This window comes from Zonotrichia leucophrys, chromosome Z, assembly GCF_028769735.1.
Source record: "Zonotrichia leucophrys gambelii isolate GWCS_2022_RI chromosome Z, RI_Zleu_2.0, whole genome shotgun sequence".
Taxonomy (NCBI): domain Eukaryota; kingdom Metazoa; phylum Chordata; class Aves; order Passeriformes; family Passerellidae; genus Zonotrichia; species Zonotrichia leucophrys.
The window spans coordinates 40,622,224-40,650,023 of NC_088200.1; the positions used below are offsets into that span (position 1 = coordinate 40,622,224).

The window sequence follows — 27,800 nt, forward strand, 5'->3', positions numbered from 1 at the left end:
TTTATGTAACATAAAATGAAGAAGCAAAGAGAGGAAGAGTTATGTTGTGAAAACACAACTGAGATTATTTTAAGAGTAATGATAGCAGTGTTTTCCGGGTGCCCAATATTTATTTTAACATAACACTTTCTTTTTCCTCATTGACTCATAATGATAAATTTGTCATTACTCCAGTCAATTTCTTGCTGTTTTTGAAATAATGAAGACCAGGTGATATATTCTGAGATTTCAAAACTTATGAAAAAATATGCCTGAAATTTTGAAAGTCCCTAGTCCTATGGTTGTACTGGAAAAAAGAAAAAGTTTTACTGTACAAACACTCCACTTGCTCTCCAGCACATACCTTAACATATGTATTAACTTCTCTTTAGTGAAGCAATAAAAATTTAAATCTGATTATTCTGTTTTACGTCTTCTTAAAACAAAATTAGTACACATAAACACACATTGAGGTTCCTTTCTTTTGATTTTGACTATTGAAAACTCCTTTCACAGTAGCACTTGGCCCTAGTGCTCTTCCTTCTTACTGAAGATGTGTGACATAGCTTTCAATAAATCTTGTGTCCTGTACTTCCTTCTCTTTAAGTCTAGGAGTTGTAATATCCTTAAGTTTCTGGAACTGTCCAGGGACAAGCTTCATTTAACTTTTTTCCACTTGGAAGTTAGTACCAGGCTGCAATTTCATATTACTCTAATAAAAACACTAAAATATCCTCCAATCATGTACCTGAATATTTAGAGTACTTACATAATAGCAATGGTTTATTACAAATTATTAATTGGAGGAACATTCTGGCTTTTTTATCTTTCCAGCCTGTAGAAGACATCTCAATTCTTCCGGATTATGCAACGATTCTGAGATAGGTGGGGGAAAAAATTCCAGAAAGGAAAAAATATATCACTGTATCATTGTCACTGGTAGACAATGTAGTAGTGTTTATGTATATGGGACATTATGAAGATTCAGAGCAGCTAATGCCTCAACTACAACCATGGATTCCTTCAAGAACTTTGATTATTGTGTACAACCACTGCTTGCACAGCACTAAAAGACAAATAAAATCAAATGAGCATTGTCAGGCTCTGCTATCTCCTGAAAATTAACCCCATGGAGACATAAAAAAACCTCAGTGAAAATTTGCTGCTTGTATTACACTGCTTTTCAGCACTGTAAATAACATAGCAAATCTTGAACTTGCTCTCATTGACAGATTACTGCCTACATTCACTTAAGACTGACAGATGCTTTGTCTTAGATCATTATCATGATGGCTTTTTTTTTCTTTTTTCTCTTTTTCTGTATTAAATGAAGAGTGATTATTTTTCACTTCTCACCTGTCAGGTTTACTGCTCCATTTTAATGCAGCAAGGAGGGAAGAAAAGGTGAAATGTTAGTTGACCAGCAGCACAGAGAATAATCATGAAAACAGGAGATACAAGAAATTTTGATTTGCAGTAAAGATATGTAACTAAACAAAATTAAGCTATGACAGCTCATCAAAATATTCAATGCTTGGAAATTACAGAATAAATGGAGGTTCCAAGGTCATGTCCAAAGTGAATCTTCTGTTGAAAAATACACCTCTATCTGCCAAGAAATTAGACTTCAAATTTTAACCAGTGAGACAATGGGGAATGGGTGTTTAATTTGAGCCATGAAAGTAATCTTAACATTACATTGAAAAATTACTTCTCACTGAGATGTAGCTGCCTTTTACTTTCTAGAGAGAATAGAGATGAGAGGAGGGAAGAGAGGAAAAATGAAAGTGGAGGGCAGAATGGGAAGGAGAAAAAGGGAGAAGCAGAAGAGAAAATAAAGTGACCAACAAGGTTTAATTATGACACACATAAGACCTGCACTAAATTTAAAAAATAGTAACAAAAAGAAATTAAAATTTCTAAAACTATTTAATAAAACCAGGTAATAAAATAGCAAGAAATTTTTAACAGTACCCTGGAAATAAAGGGAATCATAAATCTTTTTCCAATGAAGTATAACACGCCTTTTTAGATTTAGAATGAATGCCATGTACTAGAGATCTACTGTGATCTGTATAGATCTGTAGTGATCTATGACTGTAAAGTTTAGGTAAACAGGAAAAATAATTTATTATCTCTCACCAATGTGTTCTATTATACACAGACACTATAACTATAGTGTCTCTCTTTCTCTGTGTTGATTATAACAAACAGGGGTTCAACAAACATTTTAATAGCTTGTACTCTGCAATGACCACATTGCACACATAGTATGAGAAAGTCTTTAAAATTCTTCATCATCACTTAAGATTTCCCATTTTCTTGTTTTGCATTTCAGTGCTTTTTAACATCTGGGGTTTTTTTCTCTTGGAAGCATGTTTCTTCTTATAGCTCAAGATTCAGCAGGGGACCAGCATTCAAAGAAAGAGATTCTGCCTCTATACTCCACATTGGCGAGACCCCATCTGGAGTGCTGCATCCAGGACTGGGATCATCAGCAAAAAAAATACATAGATCTGTTGGAGTAGATCTAGAAAAGGGTCACAAAGATGATCAGGGGGATGGAGCATGAAAGGCTGAGAAAACTGGGATTGTTCAGCCTGGACAAGAGAAGGCTTTGGAAGACTCTCTTGCATTCTTCTGGTACTTGAAGGGACTTTCCTATAAGAAAGATGGGGATAGTAGAGCCCATAATGACAGGACAAGGGGTAATGGTTTTGAAGTGAAAGAGGGTAGATTCAGACTAGCCAGAAGAAAAAATGGGGTTTTTTTTATGATGAAGGCTATGAAGCACAATTTAATTTGATTCCCCAGAGAGGTGGTGGATGCCCTATCCCTCGATACTTTCAAGTCCTGTAGATGGGGCTCTGAGAAACCTGACCTAGATGAAAATGTCCCTGCTTATGGCCAGGGGTTGGACTAGATGACCTTTAAAGGTCCTTTCCAACCCACACTAATCCATGATGCTATGATTCAGAGTGCTGGAGCTACTGTGTTCAAAAGATTTAAGTTTAGGCTACAGTCTTCTGACCCAAATCAAAAAGCTGCACTTGATAAAAGCAAATAATACAAAGTCTGTCAAGATGGCTTTAACTTCCCTAGAAATGGAAAAATCTAGAATGAGGAACCTTTTGCTCTTTGTCAATGGAAAACTGAAATTAGGGATTTTGTGATTTCTTAAAAACTACAAGGAATATCCACATAAAGTAATTTGTTAAAAGAAAAAAAAAAAAGAAAGATACACCCTAGACCTGAGAATGAGATGACAGGATGCATCATGGGGACAATCACTTTTCTCTCTAGTTGTTTGTTCATTTCTGAGAAACACCACACAATTTCTAGAGCTCTTTAACTCTCACTAATTAAGTTCCTAATCAACCTAATCCTATGTAATTGAACATGTATCAAACATATAAAATATATGTAAACTGTGACTCAAGCAGACCTCCTAATGGTTAGGCATTTCCTTGAGGACTCACACCATCTATCTATCTATCTATCTATCTATCTATCTATCTATCTATCTATCTATCTATCTATCTATCTTTGCTTTTGTTTGAGATTTTGGATACAAATCTTACTGCACTGAGTAAGACACTCCATCTTTGAACACAGATTTATTTTCTTGTCAACAAGAAGATGGCCAAAAAGGAAGCAAGATTTATTTAATTTACTTGAATCTCTTGATTTGATTGTTTATAAAGTTTAATAGATGGAAAGATCTGCCACAAAGTAGGTGTCTCTGTTTACTATGACTGCAGGGTGGTTTCACTGCTGCAAGGACAGAGAACACTGAACTGGTTAATGGCCAAGTCAGTTCCATTTGCCAAGACACAGTCAAGTGTAACTCAGGAAAAAATAGGTTTTACTGTGAGGACAGTTGAATATGAGAACAAGTTGCCCAAACAGGTAATTGACTTTTCATTCTTCACTATACAAAACTTTGTCTCTGAGCAAACTGCTGCAGTTGACCATGCTCTGAGCAGGGCTGAGGTGAAACACACTCCAGAGGTATGGCCCTTTGATTCTGTGAATCTGTGGATTCTTCTGCACACAGGAGTGTGAAGAATTGGTACGGAATATGGAATATGGTAAAATTCCATGAAATAGATATGGAATTATGTTCCATAATTGGCCTAATCTGTGTTGGCTATAATACCAATGACAAGGAAAGATACTCTTCAGTATTGTTCTCATCTATTACTGTTTCTTACTAAGCTGGAATGACCTTTTGGTTATATTCTAATATATGATCCAAAAACTTGTCCATGAAATACTTTTGCTTTCAGATTTTAGGAAAAGAAAATACAGAGGCAATAACCTTTTTACAGCCTAACAACAAATAATAAAGAATTCAAACATGCATTTCTTGTCTTTGGAACAGTTTAATATACTCCAAACCGACCCACGAAACTTATCCACACTATGTAATAATGCCTGTTTTAAAGCAGGGGAAGACTTCTCCCCATAAAATTATTCTTTTGGAAACTGCAGTCGTAACTTCTCTGTAATTGTAATTAAATGTATAAGTAGTATTGTAAATCATGAGCTTAGTGGTCCAAGTCTGATCAAAAAGGTTTCTGTGGACAAAGGGAATTAAACATAGTTGACCTTTATTTGAGTTACTACTCTTTGCACTTCAGAAGACACAATCATTTACCGGTCATCCTCTTTGCACTGCACATTCTTTAACAAAATCATCTGTAATTTTTTTTTTGCACATATGTTCATAACTGGACTGATGCCCTCTACCTTCATTTTCTTTTCTCACTATCATACTTGTTGCACTTATACCCCAATATAGGCTAGAAATATACTTGTAAAATTTTCTATATCCACAAACATTACTTGTTTGCCAGTTTCTCTAATATATTTCATCCAACTCCTGTAGCCACATTAGGTCTATTTAACTCACAAATTAAACTCCACTGTTTTCTTGAAGCAATATGTTAAATACCCCAACTGTCTTGTCACTGCTCTTCTACAGTCAGCACATCTATCAAAATCTAGCAGTAAACTTGCATTCAGGTTATCTTCTCTTGGAAAAGATATCCTATTATATACTAGATTTTTACAGAAATAAAAGCTCATAGAGGAGCACAGACTGCTAAAACTGCAGTCATAATTTCTTGGAGGTAATTTGCCAAATCGGTGCAGTTTAACAAATTAGAGTAAACAGCTGAAAATAGAAAAATAAATAAATACATATGGACAGTTGCCCAAACAGTTCCAGTACAAGTAGTAAATAACAGATGGTAAACATGTCCCCCATTCTTAGTGAATGACAATCTCTTCACACTACTGATAAGCAAATTTTACCTGCTCATATGAGGAATATTCCCTTTTCTTCTTTTTTTTTTTTTTTTTTTGGTAATAGACTAGAAGAAGGTTATTTTAGTTCCATAAACGTAATCAGTAACTCTCAAAGTAGTTGCACATCTGCTTAATATACTAGTGTTCGGATTTCTTTTGTAGTATGGGAGAAGATTTGCTTTTAAAATAATTAGAAGAAAGGAGTATTTTACTTTTAGCACATCTCCAATGACCAGTTTTTGAAGCGACTGACAAAAACAGAGTTGGTAACTAATTTGATGGGCTGAGACACCGTGAACTACCAGAAACATTCAGGAGACATGGTATCTGCAAGCAACACACGCTGCATGATTCTGGCCCTGAAACCATTCTATAAGTGTATATCTATTCGGAATCAAAAGGTGAAGTTAACTCTGGAGTGGTTACTGACTGCCAAACAGAGAATTCTTTCCAAAACCTGAAGAGAGCTCTCTTCACGAAACTTAAGAGGTATTTGACCAGAGACACCAAGTGTGGGAAGAGCAAACAGGCTCAGATTTAAATATTTATATGCCCATAATAGCCTCATAGCCATTGGTTTTAGAAGACATACTTAATTTTATAAAATTATCCCTAGTGTGCCCCCTCCTAAGAAATTGGCAGCAGCTTTGTAATATTCCTCTAATCTACTTTATCAATATATTTCAAAAATGTACTAGGAATTAAATACAAAGGTTAAAAATAACGTTTTTGAGTTTTATTCTTTGGTTTTGGTTTAGTATCTTGACCCATGTTAACTCATTTGCACTGTAAAAGCCTGCTACATATAAATTATGGGATCATAATCACTGAATATGTTGCAAGACAAAGGGAAGTCCTTTGTGTAATAGCAAAACTAAATCTGTGTCATAGAGAGTGAAAGAAGAATGAGTGAAATTTGATATCATTGCAAGATTAGTACAAAACAGCTATTTGATGTATCTTTAATCTCTCAGATCAGAGCTCCAAATTCATATAGATACATTGCCAAATTGAGGCCAACTGTCAAAAGTTGAAATTCAAATTACTTGAGAGGAGATGAAAATCACATTTAGCAACAAGCTGAATGTAACCCCTAATGCATTACTATTATACAGCTATAAACAAGTTCTAAAAAGTCAAATGTGCAAATTCCATACATATTTATGTGCGAGCTCATATTTACTTTCTTCGCATACAAATGTATCTTTGCATACAAATGTATGCAAAGTGGAAAAAACATTTAAATGCAATAGTGTTAATATAGTATAATCAGCATAAAAATGTACTCATATACCTGTAATTATTGAAAACTTTCAGTCAAAAATTTCTGCAGCATGCTGGAAGCCATTAATAAATTTCAAAATGTTCCAAAGCAATGACAGTTAAGATTGTAGTGCAAAAATACAGTGTGGAGCAAGTACTACAAACTGACCAATATAGAGGAGAAATGACATACCTTGCAAGAAAGCTAAAAGGTAAACCTACCTTTTATAAAGAAGTATAGCTATAACAATACAGATGATAAACACCACTGCAAGAACTGGTCCAACAACCCAAATCAAGCCTTCTTCCTCGTCTGTAATTGGTTGGGGATCAAGATCCATTGACACAACAGGATCTGAATATGGGCTTGTTGCATACATGGTCTGGAGAAATAAAAATAGTTCTTAATCAGAAAGCAATGTATTAATATGTTAACTATCCCACATCTAAAATAAATGTATAGAAGGTAATGATGCAACGAGGACAGAAAACTGGAAGTGCTATTTTTCTTGAAAGAAATACATAAACTTGCAAATTGAACAGTGTGTTGTCATTATAATTTTTATTTTGTGTTCCACATATTAGAAATGACCTGCAGACAAATCACATCGCACAGTCCTCACAGAATACTTTGCAAACTAAGCAGAGAATGAAAAACTGAACAGGACACTGAGAAATATGGCCCACCAGTTATCAATTTTTGGGGTTTGTTTTAGTTTCATACTGGTTTAACACTTTGTTCCTACGCAATATGAAAGGGTACTTGAGACATAACAAGACTGCTATAGATAAAAATAAAGGGGACTGAATGTAGGAGGTTTTCTGAAAAGGGTCTTGCAATGACAGTACTGTTTTTGACCAGTCAAAAACTGTCTGACAGAATGTACCTACACAAGGTGGAGACAACTTGAACTTAAGACTGAAAAATGGGAGAATCCATTGTAGAATATAAAGGGAAGCTAAACACTCAGCGTTTCATAAGGATTAAACTTAAAATTATGAACCAACAGAGGTTGTTGAAAATCTTTGGTTTACTACATGATGTAAAGCCAGCTGGCCTAGGATAAAACCCATGATAAAGAGAATTCTTTTTTATTCTTGTCTGACCTGAGATGTTTCATCTGTGGCTGAGTACAGAGTTAAAATTACAGACTGGAGAGGCTGAAGAGTCAGCCTGCTGACACTGGATCATTTTAAGAAGTCTAAATTATAGTAAAGTCAGAAGTGCAAAATTGTTTGTACATATTTCTTGTTTGTGCTAGTGTGTCTTCATCAGCATTAAACTAGGATTTGAACAACAGATCTTGCAAAAGACTTAAAAACTTGATTCCATGGTAGATCAGAAATGTCAGCTAAAACAGAATAAGATAACTGGGAGAAGAGATTAGCTTCCATTTATGTTTGCACATTCTGAAAGATGCCCTAAGCCAGGACAAGTGTTATCAAAGGAGACATGTTTTTTTTTACACTTCATTTGGCCCTGTTTGGGCTCTGGGCTATGATAGTGTCTGGGTTTGAGACAGGATTAGGACTGGAAAAGCTGAGGCACTTACTTACTTAGTGTTACTGAGCTAGCACCCATGCCAACAATCTCCAGTTATATTATAGCATTTTACTACACCTGGCATCTGGCACCAAAACCTCCCTATATTTTGCGCCTATGATCATGGTCTGGAAACTGGGGAGTCTTCACGTTCCATTCCTGAGCCACTCAAGTAAACTGATTTTTTTTTTTCCCCCCTCAGGTTTAGTACTCTTAAGAAATAAAAAAGGTTTATTGCTCCAAGAAGAAACTTTTTGTATTTCCCCTCTTCCTTTGGAGTGGATGGCAAAAATGCCTGGAAAAAGATATAGAGGGATATTGAGGGTAACAGTGTAAACACTTACTACCATTTCTTCAATAAATAGGACTTCACTTTCAATTTTAAACCATCTTGTATTAATGAAAAATTAAACTCATTTATTATTTTAAAATTTTATCTTATTTTTTCCTTCCTCTTGATGACATTCTTAACATATTTATAGATTTTAATCACAGCTCTCCAGCTCCCATTTTACTAAGTTAAACAAATTCAGACCTTCCCATGACCTTTTTTAATTCAAGCTCTCTATTCTACCAATCAAGAGAGAAATTTTGTGCTCTCTGAATAAGAAGCCTTCTGTAAAACGTAACATCTGAATATCAAGAAAAATGTCCCTTTCAAGTTACATCTGTAGAACCTGTAATGCTAGAAGAAAATCAGCTAAATATGCTGGAGCTGATACACTGGAGCATTGAAAGTCATGGAAAGCTGAATCTGACACCCCTAAATAATCCTTCACAGTCTGTGGCTACCTCACGCTACTCAAGCACATAAATGTTTCAGATGGCATGCTGAAGTGTCTTATTGATAGCCTAAGTTCAGTAATGCCTTTTGAAGTCTTTCAAGAGCAGGACCCTATATACATTTTGCTATACGTGTCAGTTTACAAACCAGTTTCTTCCTGCTTTTTCATCCTGATGAAACAACACAAAACAATACATTCAGGTCATTTATACCTTAATTAATATAAAAACCACAAGAAACTGTACTTTATATTGAAAAGATCCATTTTAGTACAGGTAATTTATGACATACAGATTTATGGCCTCTAATTTATAGTAAAAAGCTGTCTACCTTCTCCAATCTGAACCTTTGTGATGCAACACCTTCAGAATTATCTGTCTATGCAGCCCATGTCAAAAAGTGAAAAGAGAACTTTTGATTTATGTTAAAGCTTGCAGGAGGCACTTCATTTTCAAATGAAGCTAAAGTGTCTAAAAGTATTCAAAGTGGAACTACCTCCTCACTGTGCCTAAGTAGGCACATTCCATTGACACCAAGAAAGCAAATGCAGCATTATACACCACAAGCATTTGACTAGAATTCAGATTATTGGTGTTGGAGTTTCAAGTGATTGAATCTGCAAATGTACCTGTCAGGTTAAGATACAAATTAGAAACATACTGTATTACACACTGTATGTTAAAATGCTAATGTGTATTGCATCTTTCAAAAGTCTTACATCTGTCTTTTTGTCTTCTTTTTTAATAAATTACATGTATTAGGTTAATTCATGCATAAAGGGATGTGACTACAAAATGAACTGTGTAAAGGGAAATGACAGCTCATTTTTTAGTTGTTTTTTTTTTTTTTTTTTAGGAATTTTCCCTACTACTGAATTATTTTCTAACTTTCTAACAATTTACACATAAAATTGTTATGGAATGACTGTAGCTAAAAGGGTAGCTGTGCACGTCTCTAGTTCAATGGATCTTTACAAGAACCCTGTATATCCTATACCATTATTCAATGGTAGCATCAAAAGACAGCTTTTAAATTCTTTTAAATACATAGAGAAAGATGCTGCTGTAAAGATCATGTCTCAGAAGCTGTGTCCATAGTCAAAAATAGTACACAATGTAATTTTCAAAGGATCATGACACAGCCAATAAAAGCTGACTCTTAGGCTTCAGTTATACACTGAAGTAATACACAAAGGTGCAAGCAGAACAGAAGAGTTCAAGGAATTAATGTGCATTGAGTAAGGAAACACTCACTTTAAAGATGCTCTGACATGTAATATTAAAACAAAACTTTAGGGAAGTGGAATAAATGTTGAAAAAATGCTTTCATGATTGTGTAAGGTAATTTAGATATTGAAAAACATGAACTAACTTACAGATTCTGAGTGCTCCATTACAGCCAATACAAAGAAGACATATTCTTGACCACTCTGCAGTTGCTTATTCTCAAATCCACCATAATGCTTCTTATCCCCCAATGTGAATTCCGTGGGAAGAACTTCAAAGTGAGCTGCAATATATGGCTTTAATTCAACTTCCCTCCCAAGACGAATGCTTCTGCGTTTCCTAGCTATCTCCTTAAGCAGCTTTAAAATGAACGAAGGGAAAAGAAAGGGAGGGGAGAGAGAGAGCAAGCATGAACAGAACGATAACTGTAAACAATTTTAAAGTAACTTATTGACAGTGTAATAAGAAAATTTAATGCATGACCAGGAACTACAAGAAAACAATTTATCCACATTTCATGGGATATATCAGTATCACTAAATCAATTGCAAAATCTTCCAAATTCTTGACATTCTTGTCAGGATAAAATACAAGGAGGCAATTGCAGTGCTCAGACTACAAACATAAAGCAATTTTGAGATACTGTTGCATCTAGGAGGAGGTTGGGAGAGGATAAGAAAACAATCTATTTTCTCTAGGGACATATAAATACACATAACATATTACATATTATCTATCTATCTATCTATCTATCTATCTATCTATCTATCTATCTATCTATATCTCTATATTGAGTCATAGAATAGAATCATAAATCAATTGCATTGGAAAGGGCCTCTAAGACTGATTCCAGCCACAGGCATTAACCTAACACTGCCATGTCCACCCTTAAACCATGTACCTAATTGCCAAAACTACACATCTTTTTGAATACCTCCAGAAACAGTGACTGAATCCTTTCTTCTGATAAACAAAGCTAAAATTTACATCAGTACAAGATTAGAGACTCAAACTTGGAAAACATACACTTACTGATAAAGGAACTTAATATCAGCTAGTATAATCTGTTGATGAATTGCTTATTAAATTAGACAAATGTTTCTTCAACACCTTTTTTTGCTTTACATATACCGGTATTCCACAAAAATTATTCTGATCTGATTACAAGGAGTCAGAACTTCTCCTATGTGATAAACTATGACTTCTAAGGTTTCTTTGTGACTCCCTTTGTTTTTTCCTTATGAAACTTACATAATGTCCTGTAGTCTTAGAAGTTAAATCACAAATTTTTCTAAGAAGTTTAGTCTTTTCAGCACACTAATGCTTCTAATACAGCAGATTAGCGCAAAATTCATTTCTAGAGAAGGAGAAGGAGACAAATCTCTGGAGTGAGAAGTAGATTAAGAAAAAAGATACTAAAATCCAATCTTAACTACATATATTAATTTCAAAGTACATTTAGTCAGGGAAGTTCTCCACAGAATCATGGAATCACAGAATATGCTGAGTTGGAAGAGACCCTCAAGGATCATTGAGTCCAAGTCCTAGCTCGGCACAGGACAGTCCCAAGAGTCATTCTCTGTGCCTGAGAGCTCTGAACTCTGTCATGCTGGTGCTGTGACCGCTTCCCTGGAGAGCTGTTCCAGTGCCCAACCACCCTCTGGGCGAAGATTCTTTTCCCAATATCCATCCTAACCCTCCCCTAACAGAACTTCAGACCATTCCCTCGGGTCCTGTCTCTGGTCACCACTGAGTGAAGAGATGTGTGCCTGCCCCTCTACCTCCCCTCACAAGGAAGCTGTAACTGCAATGGAGTCTCTCCTCCGTCTCCTCCAGGCTGAATAAACCAAGTGATCTCAGCCACTCCACATATGGCTTCCCCTCAAGGCCCTTCACAATCTTCAATACACTCTTTATTTAGGCCCTAGCTTGGTGACCACACCTTTTTGACTCCCGTCACGGTATCTTGTATTTTGCAATTACACAATTAACAATTGCAATGCATGTAAGGCAATCTAATATTCACTCTGCTACTCAGAAAGGAGCTTTTAATACTGAATAATTTGATAACCCTTCTCACTGACTAAATTTAAGGTTACAGATACATATGAAAGCAAGTCGTGCCACTTGAATCCAGGCTTCCTTAACATGGAGGACATTTGGATGTTATACCTTCAAACATCTATGCAGTAAACTGCTTTCCAGCTCTAATGCTGTGTCTGTGCCCTGTTGCAGAGATTTTACATCCATTTACCTCTATCAATTTCAATGCCATGACACAAAAGCTGGTACAGTGCAATGGATCCCCTGAGCAAAAAAAGAACTGGCCATAATTTGAGACTAGAAATCATTATTCTTTACTCAAGGACACTATTCCAATCAGCAGTCCATATTTCTCTTTCATTCTTCCTAAACAGTTTAATGAGCAGCTAGAGTCTATTTGCATCGTATAAAAATGAGGGCAGCAGAGAACTGTAATATTGAAGAGATTTCTATTTAGTTACTTTATTGAAGGTGACTCTCACATCTGTTGGTAGCTTCCTATGCCCTGGGAAGAGTTACTAAATGCAGAACATGAGGCAAAGAACAATCAAAGTTTGGTCCAGGTTAGATCAGCCCTGATAGGATCTGCTGAGGGAAGTACTATGAAAAGCTTATTTCTGTATGATGCCACATTTTATAACAATGCCTATGCAGAGGGCTGAGCACTGGCTATCTGGAAGTCTGCCAAAACATGAAGCTAAGTGTTGGGGTAGTAACAGTGCATGCTAGCCTAAAGTCAGGAGCCACAAACACAACAGCTCTAGTTGAGGTGTACGGCTTGTGCTATCCCCGAGGGTAACTGATACTTCCATGCACCTCTTCCACTGGAATTAAAGTTGTGTGTCTGCCTCAATTAAATTCATTGTTCTTTATCATATGTTTGCAGATTACAGTGTATTTACAATTTAGATTATAAATAACTCATAATAAAATGTCAAAGTACGGCAGGAGTACAGCAATCAAAATTAGATTGAGAGGCAAAGAAAAATGTTTGATCTTGATAATTTCTTGCATTTGAAATAGTAACAGAAAACATACATATTGGAAGAAAATGGAATGATGAAGTATAGTATTAGAGTGATCAGGAACTGAGTTTCGGCAATGAACGCTAAAAGTTAGTTAGCCTGAGACAAATAAAACTAGTTAAACTTTTCAAAGGTGGTTATACATCACCTAAGGCCAGTTAACTTAGGTGTGTTTGTGTGTAGATAAAAACTTTGTAAGATTGTTTACACATGACTGAGTAGATCTCAGGTGAACCTCCAGCCTCAGTAATGTTTCATATGGAAATGGGGTTGTTGCCAAATATCATTACTTCTTCATCTATCTCCTATTGTAAACTATACAGCTTTCAATAAAATTACAGAATTCATTTAAGACTTAACATGGCAACCTTTATTTAGGTTTTACTGCTTACAGATATAAAATAATCCTAGTAGGTAATACTTACTGCAAATCATAATTTTTTTTTTGTTTTCATTTGGTTGCATGATATGTCTATTTAAAGTCACTGAACCTCATGATATTAAAAAAAAGAAATTTTGAGTTAGTAAAAAAGGACTGTATCTCTAATAATTTTTTTTTCAGATACCAAACATCTAGTTCATTATCTGCTATTTTAAAACTATCTTAGTTTCTTTCAGAGCTGAGGTTCAAGGAGCAGGTAGATTAGGCAACTACAATAAGGCTGAAGAGTCTTTTTGGACTGCTCAGTTATGTAATGGAGTTATACTCAAGAGCTGCGTTATTAGCAAATACTTTCCTTCTGACAATCTATGAAAACTATTTGCAACATAGTTCTTTGAAATATCTATTACCCAACCAATTCTGATACCAGACATATATCTGAGACCATACTAAAAATATAAATATATACAAGTATCCTCACTTGATCATCAGGAACTATTTCCCCAGACAGTAGTGGTTTTTTGAAGGAGTGGTTGTGTGGTTTTTTATTTTTTAGTTTGTTGGGGGTTTTTGTTTTTTGGTTGGTTTTTTTTTTTGTTTTGTTTTTGGTTTTTTTGTTTGGTTTTTTTTTTTTGGTTTTTTTTGGGTTGGGTTTATTGGGGGTTGTTTTTTTGGGGGGGGGGTTTCTTGTTGTTGTTGTTGGCTTTTTGGGTTGCTTTTTGTGTGTTTGGTGTTGGTGTTGTCATTGTTATTATTTTTTTCCAAATGTATTTATTGTGGCACTGTGTTCACAAACTTGTCAGGAACAGCACACTTGATAAAATACATACTTTCCAAAGCTGGAAGAAAACCAATATTTTAAGTAATAGAACCTGAATGAGTTAGAATGATATGCAGTCGCTGCCTGCTTTTAATGTTTTTCTCTGCTCAACTCTTGCTATATGTATTGGTGGCAATTGTAAAAGATATATCAAGGGATTCAGTTCTTTATCAGAAATAACTTCATTTTCCACTCAATGCATATCTTATTTCTTCCATCATTAATTCTACAATGTGGTCTCAATTATATCAATAGAGATGGGAAACAATGCATCCTGACGCAAATATTTCTGAATTAATAAATGTTCTTTATCAATGTGTTATACTGACTAAGGCAACACAACTTGCAGGATGATTAAAATGACCCTTTGTTATGGGAATCAGCAGGAACCATAGAATTTAATTGCCAGAAAGTTCAATGTCATCTGGCACCTATCCTTTAATCTATTAATGCTGCTGAATGTGACTACAGCCTTTGGATGTTAAAGGTGGGTGGTAATATTCAATCAGTTTCCATTACTGTATAGATGTGGCTGTCAGAGTTTTACTGTTTAACTGTATTTGATGTCACCTATGACTATGATCATGAGCTGATGGCATTTACAGTCAAAGTTCTTTTAAAGGGAAGAAGTTAATAGATCAAAGTGAGGCATTGCTGCAATTGAAAGAAGAGAGATGATCACACAAATGAAACTGGTCAAGAAGAAACATAGGGGTGAATCAGTTAGCCATCATGCCTTCCTCTGAAAAGTTGTTTTTAATATTCTGATTAAGGATTTACCTGCTGTTGTGACAAGGACTGAAATAATTCCATTTGTATTTCGAACACTTTCTACAACACTGTTAGTTTGGTGAAGATATTTATTTTCCCTATATTTTGGGGCAAAATTTGAAATTTATATCCATTTTGTCAATAGCAGGAGAGAAAAGAACATTTATGCTTGCTCACAGGTGATCAACACTTCCCGGTAACTGTGTTATGGAGAAGCATATGGTGAGATTAGCTCTGTAACATAAATCTCTTGAATCCACCAAGAGAAAATAGAAAAATAAATTGATACAGTCAAAAGAACACTCTATCAGGAGTGAAAAAAACTGATTCTGGTCTTTTAATTGCAGACATATTACATGTACAAAGTACCACAGCATTTAAATGTTATCTAAAATCTTGGCCAGATACAATGAGAACAATAATAACACCATCACCTGTTTTTTATAAAAGTCTCTCATAGGGGGCCCTTGAAAGAGTTTTAAAATCACAAAAATTAGCATTACTACAGCTTTACAGACTGAAAGAAGAAGGACAAGTTTGCACGAGCTATAAAGTCCTTCAGTAAAACAGAAAATGGGGGTGAATATTGTATTTCCTGCAATTATTACTATATCAATTATATACTGAATTGATTTCCAGCATTGCTGGGCTTATTTCTAAAATGAAAGTAATTCCTCCCCTTGGATTAAGGTCATTTAAAGTTTCAGACGATGACACAATGCTGCTCTTTCCTTCCTTGTTCATGCATTTATTTCTGATCACAAACTGTTGGTGGAATGGAGGCTGTGTCTCACTAGAAGTATTACAGTATATGACAATGGTGTAAAAACACCACCAGAAGGTCAAATGTTAAACTGAGGTGCAAATTGCAATTTAGCATTTGTTACAGACTTAGTAAACACCCCTGTAATGAACCAGACCTTTATTACAGTTCATATTGTTGGTGATTAAGCTTTTGCTGACAAGTCATTTCACCTCCTGCACTTTTGCATCACTCTTTACAATAGAAAAAAGAGTAAAATATTAGTGTCAACAAATATAATACACTGTGCTCTTTATTTCAACTTAATGTCTTTACTGTCTTCTCATTTAAGTAATCTGAATTTTTGTTTTAGTCTCCACAGGCTAACACAAATATAAAGTATCCTGACAAAACTTTTAAAACTGGTGAGTTAATTACCTAAAAGGAGAAAGATTTCTTCTTTAATAAAGGCGAGGAAAAAACCCCAAACCATATACAGTACCTCATCTAATTCCATTTCATCTGGACTCTCCCATGGTTTGATAAACTTTCCACGAGACCTCTTCAAAGGCACAATAACTATGTAATAGCCTCTGTAAATGACAAAGTTGGACAAAAGAGAAGGTGAATGACAAGGAACAGATAAATTGATGGAGTGGGTCTGTTCAGAGGAACTAAAGAGAAAAGTGGTATGTTGAGAATAAACTTCTGCACATTAATATGTCACTGCAGTCTTCCAAACATAGCTGTAAACATTCACACTTTTGCAATAACATCAGTTGTAAAGCATTTGACAAACAAATGGCACCAATTACCTGCCTTTTTGTGCAAACATATAAATATTTATAAAAAACTTTAATTACAATGTACTAAAATGCCGACATGAAATATAAGAACCATAGGTTATGTGTGCCCTGCCACCATCACACTGAAACAAAACCCCAAAGCCCTAAATTGAAATATATTACCATATATTTAAATCTCAATTACCAACCTATCTTCTCCCATTTTAATGTATAATCAAAATAGTAGGTTTAAAAAAATTATTTTTTAATGCCAATACCATAATAAAGAGAAAAGAAAGCAAAGAGGACATACACTGCACCCATACTCTCTTTCCTTTTGACAATCAAATGCCATTAGCTCTATCTACATAAGTATCCTGTTCACAGTCATAGGTAAGAGAGCTTGATACATACTCTCTTTATATCTAGGATTTGCAAATTATATATATCAGTTTTGCTCAGTATTTTCCTAATAATATTTTCTTCCTCCCCACCCATGGGGACTAGTAAATTGTATTTTCTAGTGTGATGGAGATCTGCTACTTTTATTGCTTACTTCACAAAGCCTGCATATGTGTCAGGCAGATCCATAACTTCACTTTAATGTGAGGGAAGAAGCAGTGGAATCACAGCAGCAGGACATTCAGGGTAGTATATGTCTTCTTGATAAACACACTTGTCACAAAGTCAAGCTCCCTCCATATCAGGGGAGAGGGAAAGAAACATTTTCTTTGTTTCTAGTAACAAAAGCTTATTAAGGTGTTTCTAGGTCTCATTATGGAAGATAATTTTAGTGTCTCATGGGCCATCTCCTTTTCCAGTCTGCTTTTTTTTTTTTACAACCCATTCAACCTTCTGCAAAACTATTAATTTTACTCATGAAATGCAGCTGAAAATCCTAAGTAATTAACAAAGAGTCTACAGAAAAGGAGCTGCCAAGATGCTGGCTCAAACCCATCTCAGTCTAAGCCAACACTAAACTATCATTTTTACCATACCATTGCAAGCCATTGATCCATTTTAATGATCTCTTCTTATTTAAATCTCTTTCCCATAAAAGAAATGTAACAAAACCATAGGTTTTAGAGAGTATGTGTATTCGCTAATACTTGTGCTAAGAAATTTGAGGAAATTTTCAGTGGAAATGCTAAGCTCCAACAGGAGCACTGGAAAGCAGTGTTGCCCATAGATTTTAAACTAGTGTCCACTTGCTGTATTCCAGTATTTCAAAAAACATCTGTGGCATGCATTCTCATAGTGACGATATTATAAATAATCTTTTAAAAATATTAAAAACTGTAAGGCTGGTTGACCCCAGGTTTTAAACCTGCATTTGTCTATTAAAAATACTTTGAATTGTAAATCCTAGTAAACACTGACTGACATACCCTTTCTTTAACAGATGTCTAAGAATCAAGACATAAAGAAATGAAAACTTTCAAACATCAAAGACACATACTTATCCCCCTCTTTTTCTTCATCTTTTTATTTTTTAAGCTAACAGAGCATTCATACATTTTTCTTTTCAATCAAAGAACATCCAGCACATAATTGTAACTTTCCCACTCTTTTTCACTTCCCTCATGAAACTCTCCCTCTTTTAACTTTGAAAATCTAATAAGACTTCCAGCACACACAGAGTAGTTTAAACTGAAAGAATAAGCAGATAAATAGTAAGCACAAAAATGAAAATTTTCACACTAATATGCAGTGCTGCAAATTGTGAGGGATAATAAAGTTCTGTGATTTTCAGTGAATTGCACAAAATGTAGCATCTCCTGAAAAACATGTCTTATAGTTTACTTTCTTATTTGCTTGTTTGTTTTTAGGTTGGAGGGAGGAAGGTGAGAAATAAAGGGTTTATTTGGATCTTGTTCTATCTACTGAGTATTTGAGAGGCCGAAGTCTTCCACAAAACTCTGTTTTTACTTAAGACTTTTCAAAGATGTAAGAGATTCAGAGAAACACGAACTGTCCTTTACGCATAAAAATTGCTTTGGAAATAGCCCAAATTACTAAGAGAAAGAAAAATTAAGAACTTGCTCCCTTGAGATGAGCAAAAGAGATAATTTTACTAATCATTAAGGTGAGCTCTGCACCAATTTCTATCCTGTATCACCATCAAACGTTGATAAATAATACCTTCTTTAATTACAAATATTACAAAGGCTTTTATAATATTACCCTCAATCTCATTACCTATTCTGCATTAGAGCAAACTATTCCCTGTTTCACTTTGTGTGTAATTAGAATTATTCAAAAATTCTCAGTACTTCATTGTAAACTAGGGACAATCCTCAGCATATAATGTACCAACAGAGGAGCAGCATGTCTAAAAATGTCAACATGACTAATACATGAAATTGTTCTTCCCATATAAAGACTAATGCAGAATAATCTTACTTATTTTATTGGGGCAAGCATCAGGTCAGGCTTACTGTTCAGTATGTACTTGCTTTGGTATGCTTGCTCCAAGGGTCAAGTCAATCTTCGTTGTTGTGTTTTACTTTATCAAGCCTGATCAAATCTTAGAAAATAGATGCAAAAATAGGAGATACATTATTTGCAAAATTGGCAGTTGGACCATATAGATTAAATATACCTTTTCTGATGTCACTCAGCCTTTTTAACTTTTTTACACTATATAAAAAGAAGGGAATTGTCTTTCATTCCAGTGCTATCTTCTGCTGCTGTTAGATCAGCTATCCTGCACATTTTTCTCTCTGTGAATGCTCTGCCTCATAAATCTTTTTTGACTCATTCCATCTTCAGTCTTCCTTAGCTGCATTTGTTACTGACCGCATCTTACTCAATCTAATGATAATGACTACATTTTTCAGTTTTTCATCCTTTTAATGTTTCAAAGTCATTTATTTCTTGACCTTACCTGCCTCAAAATCTTCAGTCAGTAATGAAAAAGGGGGCAGCTTTCTAGAAAGCTGTAAAAATCCACCAGGGAGACAAAGTTGAATTCCCATCATTTAGTGACCAGCTCATTTTCCTCCCCATTTCCTTTACATTATATATGGGAACCTTACAGATCAACAAGAATCACTATAAGCAGAGCAATAACACTTATTGATTGTTTCATGCTTCATGTTTTCCTGGCAAATCTTTATTGTCTAACCTTTCTAATCCCTGCTGACCATGTGCTCTCAAATCTTTAGTCCTGTTTCTGTTTAAATTTCAACACCACCTGTTCCCTTCCAAAATCTATGTAACCTCTGGAAAACTTCCAACTTATTGTAGCAAAATCTCGTTTTCATTCTGAGACCAGTGGAAAGGGCAAGTATTTTTATCCTGATAAAAACTATCAGAAATAATTAATCTGAAGGAGTTTAAGTGCAGTATCAATTCTTTAAAACTCAATATAATTCTTGAATGATGCAGTCTGACTACATCAAGGAGCTACAGCAGGGTAGTTATGCATTGATGGGTATCTACTCTTTTTGAGATGATATACTGTTCAAAATATAACTGGTTTTCTGCATCCCTCATTTTGCAGTCCATGATGAAACACAAAAGTACTGCAAGAAAAATCAGCAAACTGAAGGACAATCTGTCCTTATACAAGTCCTACATACGTGGCTATGAGACAAACTTAAGAGTTCTACTTGGAACTGACATACAGTGATCATCTGTTCCCATTACCTCACCCCTTCAGGGGTGACCAAAAGTTAAAACAAATTAGAGCATCATCCAAATACCTCTTAAACACTGACATGCTTGGGACATCAACCACCTGACTAGGAAGCCTCTGCCAGGTTGAAAACACTCATAGTAAACAAATGCTTCCTAATACATCTGATGCAGCTCCCCTGATGCAGCTCTGAGGCATTGCCTCATGTTCTATAAGTGGATCTCAGCAAGAAGAGATCAGCAGCTCCCTCTTCACTTCCCCCCCTCAGGAAGTTGCAGAGAGTAGGTCAGCCCTTAGCCTTCTTTTTTCCAAACCAGACAAGCTCAAAAACCTTAGCAGCTCCTTACAGGACATCAACATTTCCTTTCAGTCATCCCATCAGCTTTGTTGCCCCCTGTTGAATGCGCTCAAGGACCCTTACAACAGAATTTGACATTTGCTCTTAATTTTCATGCCACTCATGACTGCCCAGTGTTCCAATCTATCTGCATCCTTCTGTAAGGCCTCTTGCCCTTTGAGAGAGTCAACAGCACCTCCCAGTTCACTACATCAAACATTACACTGATATTAGGTCAAATACTACTGCAGAGCACTGTAGTCTCTGTACTGTTACAAAGAATAAAGCCATGGTTGAACATCAAGTTACAACGATCATCTCTCTGGAGCTAAAAGCAATGGTATGTCATTGACTCACTCACTTTATATTCTCATTTGAGGGTACTTCTGGAAGTTCCACAGTTATCATGCCATCCAAGTTGGTCTTCCCAATGAAGACTGGCTTTGTGCGAAGCACGTCTGGGGCAGTCTTTGCGGTTACTCTGTGCTGAAGACCCCCAGCACTATTCCCTCTGTTTGTCAGGACAAATGAGTATGATGTCTCTGGCTTCAAGTTTGTGATCAGCTTTTGAGTGGCACGTCCATCAACCTCCATTTTCCCATCATCATAAAGGATCTAAGTTAATATACAAAAGTAGTTTTGGTTATTAGGAGAGGTCACACTGAATTCAGGAATCAACCTACCTATAAATTTAAATAATAAATAAATTTAAATTTTTTGGGGTATTTTAGGGTGTAAAGCAGAACGGAATTCACTACCAAAAGTAAGCTTCTCAATTCCAGGGGAAAAAAAAGTACTACATTAATATAAAGCAATGTAAACCCTCCTGAAGTCAAATTTCACTTTTTCAAAGTAAGCAGCTTTTCTTGAACCCAGAATTTATAGCAAGGTACTCTTGTTAAAAGTATCTTGATTGTTTCATTCACACTCCTTATTTAGAAAGGTTTTTGTACCATTTAGTTCCTAAAATACTGTTCTTCACTTGCCACTGCCTGAGATGACACAAGTGATTAAGAATGAAGCAGAAGAAATTCCAGGCAAGACTGCATGTTACTCTGAGTCTCTGTATCTAGATAAAACTATAGCTAGTGGAGTAAAAGAACTGCAAATCAAAAACATGCTGTTGTACACTGAGGAGGCAAAACCCAAAATGGTACTCTACTGCATTCTTTATTGAAAGGACTAGAAAAAAATAAGAAAAAAATTATTTTGTTTCACTGTTTTTTTTAAAATACTGTAGTGGTGAATGAAAAATTAGCCATCTTAGAAACAACGATACTCTCAATACATATTCACGATTCATGTTCAGTAAGCTAATTAATCAGGTAAATACATTGTCTAGTGTCTGTCATTTTCTCTTGTACAAATGGAAAGTAACTTACTTTGAAAGGCAAAGCTGAATTGTAGTTTTCTGGAATTTCCCAGGACAGTAAAACAGAAGTCTTCATTACTGCTTTAACATGAAAATTTTTTGCAAACACTGCTGGAAAAAAAGAAACAATGTATATAAACAACATCTTGGAGCTTAGATCTTCTCATTTTTCCACTGTTCCTTGGGAGTATTAGGTCATTAGGTTTCCATTTAGGTCAAAAATCCCAAAGAATTCAATTCTCCTACCTGTTTGTTCATATTTAAATATCACACTTAAACTTGTTCTCACTCTTATCCAGTGCAACTCAATACACACATTTTCCTTACCTGAAAATGTTGTGAAGAAGTTAGCCAGAACTTGCTTGGCAAGGGACAACTGAATTCTAAGGCATCCAAAACATATTAAGATTTACATACTTTACCTTTTGTGTTTGATGAACCTATTTTTATGAATGGGCCAGTCAGTTTTTTTTTATACCTTCAAATACACTGATATCCAAAGACCAACACTCCTTTAAAGGTCAACGCCATAAGCAGACAAATCCTACCTTGATCCACGGGTAGTGTCCTGAACTGGACACTTGGACTATATGGACCCGGCCCTTTGCTTGTGTGGGCACGTACTTTTACATCATAAGTAGTATCTGGTTTTAGGCCAGAAAGTGTCATAGTGGTATCAGCAGGAACAACAGGGAGTTCAACTGGCTGGTAAGCAACATTGATATCTCTGTACAAGATGGTATACTTGGTGATAATGCCATTTCTTTCTGCCAAGAGTGGCATCTGCCAAGTTAATTGGACTGATGTAGAAGTAGAGCTTTCGGAGTGGAGATTTTGGGGAAATCCACTGGGTACCTCTTCAGGAACAGAAATCTCTTTAACCATCTCCTCCCCAAAGCCCACTTTATTTCTAGCTGAGAGCCTGAAGACATAAGAAGCTCCTTTGTGAATATCTGTGGCCGTGAAGTGATCTTCCTTCTCTGAGAACTCCATGGTCGTTAAGGTATCCACGTCTTTGCGGCCAAACTTGAGGCGATAACCCTGCAGCGGGCCAAAAGTTTCCACTGGAGGATGCCACTGAATTAGAGCCGTGTTCATCTGTGTGTGGCTTATCACAAGCCGAGGTTTGCCTGGAACTGCAGCACAATGTTATTTAAAGAGGATAGATATAAACACAAGTGCACCTACAATTCTTGAAGCTAGTTTTTTTTAGCAGGAATAGGGATATATTTACTCCTTCCTCACTCTCAGTTCCACATATTACTGTCCTAATGAAGAAATAGTATCTGGCTCCTGCACTATTTAGTAATATAGTATAAGGAACTGCAACAGTAGAGACATTTACTGCTATTGTCTTCTTCCCTTACCATAATTTCTAAATACAGAGTATATTCAGAGGCACAAGATCTAGGAACACAAATCAAGAAGCAAACTTCCCACAAACGTCTTATGAATGGTCCTGTCTCAAAAATCCTTGTTTGCAAAAAAAAAAAAAAAAAAAAAAAAAAAAAAAAAAAAAAAGTACTGTCATAAGTTTTCATGTACTTAATCCAAGGCACATTTCCTGTAAATGGGAAAATAATTAAAGAAGAAGTAACAAGTTTCTAGATAAGTTAACATAACTTTTTCATTAAGAGTAAAAATGTAGTAGAAGTCAGAAAGTCAAAACAAACTTGCCCTCAAAATCATTACTACACAGGACAGAACCCAGTCATTCTAGTTTCCTTATATAAATCACTTCTGTCTCCACCCTTTCAGTGTGGAGAGATAATGCACTTTGGAATTTAATATTTTACAGCATGGCTTATCACATATTATTTATTTTACAGCATGGTTTTTGTGCACATGAACTGGATTTCTTTTGAAGAAGGCCAAATTGGTAGTTTTTCTTAAACTATACACTACATTCAGTCACAAACTCAATTGGGACCCATTGGTCTAACTGGTGATTTGTCTTTTAGAGAAATTCAGACTGGTATGAGTCCAGTGATATGGACATTGAGGAGGAATTGAACTGAGTCAGTCCAGAGAGGAGTGAATCTTAATCAAGCGAGAAACACCATTATAGAATTTATATAGTGCACATTTTTGGAGTCCCAATATGAATTCTCATTTACTGGTTCTATTTAATTGATTCATTAATTTTAATTTAATCATATCCATTTGTATACACTTCTGTTTTATTTTCATCAATAACTCCATTTCAAAAAAGTCTTTTTCTATTATAGTGATTTATTTGGTAATGAAACATATCCATAACTATTTAGAAATCTGGCGCTCATTCAGTACCAATGCTTGACAGGTCAAGAGACCAGAATAGTTTTGGGAGTAGTACTGCAATGGCAACCCAGTCTTCAACAAAGACTAATTAGTTTCATCTGCATTCGAAGCCTTCCCATGTGAATGTAACTGCTGCACTGCGAGCTCTGGTTCCTGTATTTAAACACTTCAATAGGTTTTATTACTTATCTTCAGTTCTCAGGCAGCCAGCAAATCAGATTGTTATTGTCAGAAGGTCTAACTACCATTGCATAAAGAATTAGGAATAAGGAGGGAAGAACAGCATGCCTTGAAGAAAATTCTGCATTTAGTCAGCTCTTTCCTCATTACATCTGCCATAAGTCATGACATTTCTTCTAATGTCATGAGAATTATAGGTAGGTTTTATATAATTTTTCCAAATTTCTTTAGATTTAAGTGTTGAGTTCACCTGGCAGCATTATTGTGGAATCTTGTGTTTTCCCACATTTTCTGCTGCATAAAGAATATCCCTCTGATTAGTTCTCACATTTCCTCAATGACAACTGAAAGTCTTTATGGAACAAAGATAATCCTGTGAAGGCCTTTTGCAGACCATATTTTCCTCTGCATTCTAACTATTACTGGCAAAAAATAATAGTTTACCTAAAAAGAATAATACCCCTTCAGTTTTCTAGAGGAGAGATTATTGGAAAGTATAACTAAATTATTTTTGTAATAAATTGCCTTTTGTTTTTTTTGTACTTGTGGCAGACTTCACAATTAGAATGACATTTTAACCTCTGAATAACTCCAGAGAAAGGAAGAAACTAATACTTGCTTTGATCAGGGAACTAATAAAGTTTACTTATTCAAAAAAGTACCCTGTGACTATAATAGTAAATAACAATGGTTACTTTTTTTAATACTGTAAAGCCTATCTGATGTTGCAAAGCAGATAAATTTCTTTTTATTTCTAGACAGCTTTCAGTTAACATTTACTTTCAGTATGACTTACTTATGAACATTACAGTCTTTTAGGACAAATGACAGGATTCTGTGCAGTTGTACATACAGTTGTGTCATCAAACAGCTCTGTCTAGAAATTTCTGATAATAATCTAAATTTACCATGAATGTAAAAGAAATGAAATTGTCAATAAAATAAAATACATTCTCTGATCTAGTGAAATCCTCTTCCATTAGAAAATAGCAAGATATCTTTCACACACCCCTTTGCAGGAGATATTGCTGCAGCAATGGCTTGCCACCACTAGTACAAGCTCATGCAAACTGCCTTTGCCAAATTACCTGAAATAAGTGTTTTCTGTTAGCTGCTATAAAGCACACCACTGCCTTAATATAAGCTTTCATTTTCTAGCTGAAATATGTATTTCAAAATTGCTGTCCAGTATGAAAGCAAAAGACAAGTAATGGACAAGCTATTGTCCTATGAGATTCTTCAACTACTGTGACACAGAAATTAAAGGTCTGATTAAAATTTTCATAAAAATTGTATGATATCACTGACTAGTAAGTCTTCATTTTTATCAAGGTCTTGTTAATCATACATTTTTTAATTTCTGCCCCAAGTAATCTACTAAGTGCTTTGATTTAGAAATGTTCAGTAACAGTTTTTGTTCCATCTGATTTTAACAGTGAGGAAAGGAAATCGAACATAAGACAAAAACACACTCTTGAATAAAAGTATCAGCTGCGTTCAGTGACTACACCAATAATTGAGTTACCACACTATAGGCTTACTTGGTGAATATTTCCTGCCTAAAAATGTAAATCATACTTTTGTATCACTAACTGGACAGTTGAAGAGTTACTTATTGTCTCACAGAATACTTTACAGATAGCTTCTCTAGTAAAAGTTCAAACATCTATTCTCCTTTCATATCTTTTATGGATATAATCTCAATAAATCTCATTAAAACTTTAGAAGTTAGATTAGAAAGCAGATCCTTCATTTTATTTATTGTAGTATTCCAATAGCACCTTTCTAGGAAAAAAAAATAATGGAGACTGAGGAGACTGCATTACAGACCTAGAGTCCTCCGATGTTAACGCACCATTCCTTCCTTTGTGTGATGCATGCTCACAGAAAGTGAGCAGGAAGCTCTTGGTACTGACTATAGTGAATGTCTCATTTTTCAAAAACCTGCATACAAATTTTTCTTACAGAAACAGCTCAAGCACAGCAAGCTGTAACACAAAGTGAAGAGATTTCATACAATCTGGAATGTATGAAGGAGCAGAATGGTAACTAGCTCTTAATCCGAAGAACAAACATCACTTGTTCACAGGTTTAAGCAAACAACAAGAACAGTGAAATATTAATACATTTATAGACATGCCTCTGATTCTCCATTGCTCTTCAATCAAGTTCATATGGGACATAGGATTTGTTCTGTTTTTTTTAAGTAGAAGCATCAGAGATCTTGGTAGAATGATACATGAACAGTCAACAAGGACTAAATGCAGTGAAACTTTAAGTTTTGCAAGCATATTTCCATAACCTATGTTTATGTCTAGGAACTAATAAAATCTCAATTTATATAACTGTGTTAAACTGGGAATTTATATAACTGATTAAACTGGGAATTTAGCTTTAAGAAAGAGTAATGGATCAAGTGCCTTTTTTTCTTAAATCAAGTTCCAATACATGACAGAAATAGATATCACCTTTTTTCTCAGAGTATGGGAATTCAGGAAAGACAAGAAGTTAGAGAGTATGTTTCAGCAATAGCCAAGAGTAATAACTGGAATGTATTCTAAGACCTGAAATGAAGCACTGTGTATCTAGCCACCAAGACTGAGATTTTTCCAAGGATCTAACAAGAAAAGCTTATAGATGGTTTTGATATTAATACTAGATGTGTCCTGCATTCAGTGATTGTTTTAAAAATTGAATCAATCACTATAAATACAGAAACCTTTTGAATTTTATCTATTAGCATAATCAATATGTTGTTATTCAGAGAACTTGTAATGGTGCTGCAAGTGACTGTAATAGAATATCTTTAATGCCGTGCTACAAAACCCTGAAAATGAACACAGTACCTACAAATTGTGAACATCTGTAGGTAAGCATGACACTAAACCTGGGTTAAGCTGTGCCACAGAGACATATTAAAAAAAGAAAAAAAAAATTGTTCCTCATATAAAAGCAGTTTGGTTTATGCCATCTGTGCTAACTGCTGTCTTGGTTATGCAGTCAGGATATCCAGCCTTTGACACCACCTGAGACTGAACACGGTGGTAGACTGAATTCTGCCCCAGTTTGTTCCTAAAATTACCCCTGAATCAATATAGGCTTCAGGGTTTCACAGGATGGAGTTTCATTCTGTTTTCCAATTCTCTGCATTAATAATTACATTCTTCTAAGATAAGTTGGGAATCTCACACAGATGGGTTCTTTCAATGTTTTTACTAACAGGCAGCAGTGCTGCTACTTTCACAAAGATCATGAAAGCCCTTTACAAGGTTTTCAAATATCCTTCTGAGCTGAGGAAAAATTTAAATTTTTTCC

The 27,800-nt window shown here is 35.2% G+C and overlaps 1 protein-coding gene across 44 annotated transcripts in view; it reads right to left on the bottom strand.

The window, feature by feature from the left end:
* PTPRD (protein tyrosine phosphatase receptor type D) overlaps window positions 1-27,800 on the bottom strand; it is a 1,159,824-nt gene that overhangs the window by 87,733 nt on the left and 1,044,291 nt on the right. For 13 of the 44 annotated variants that reach the window (XM_064736588.1, XM_064736619.1, XM_064736618.1 and 10 more), the window contains 7 exons: window positions 22,574-23,161; window positions 22,036-22,136; window positions 21,015-21,268; window positions 16,394-16,484; window positions 10,258-10,467; window positions 6,778-6,938; window positions 1,336-1,350 (listed from right to left, as the gene is read on the bottom strand). In XM_064736588.1, coding sequence (XP_064592658.1) covers window positions 1,336-1,350; window positions 6,778-6,938; window positions 10,258-10,467; window positions 16,394-16,484; window positions 21,015-21,268; window positions 22,036-22,136; window positions 22,574-23,161 — 1,420 coding nt within the window. The remainder of the gene's footprint in view (window positions 1-1,335; window positions 1,351-6,777; window positions 6,939-10,257; window positions 10,468-16,393; window positions 16,485-21,014; window positions 21,269-22,035; window positions 22,137-22,573; window positions 23,162-27,800) is intronic. The other 31 variants (XM_064736633.1, XM_064736615.1, XM_064736613.1 and 28 more) reach the window with 10 other exon arrangements.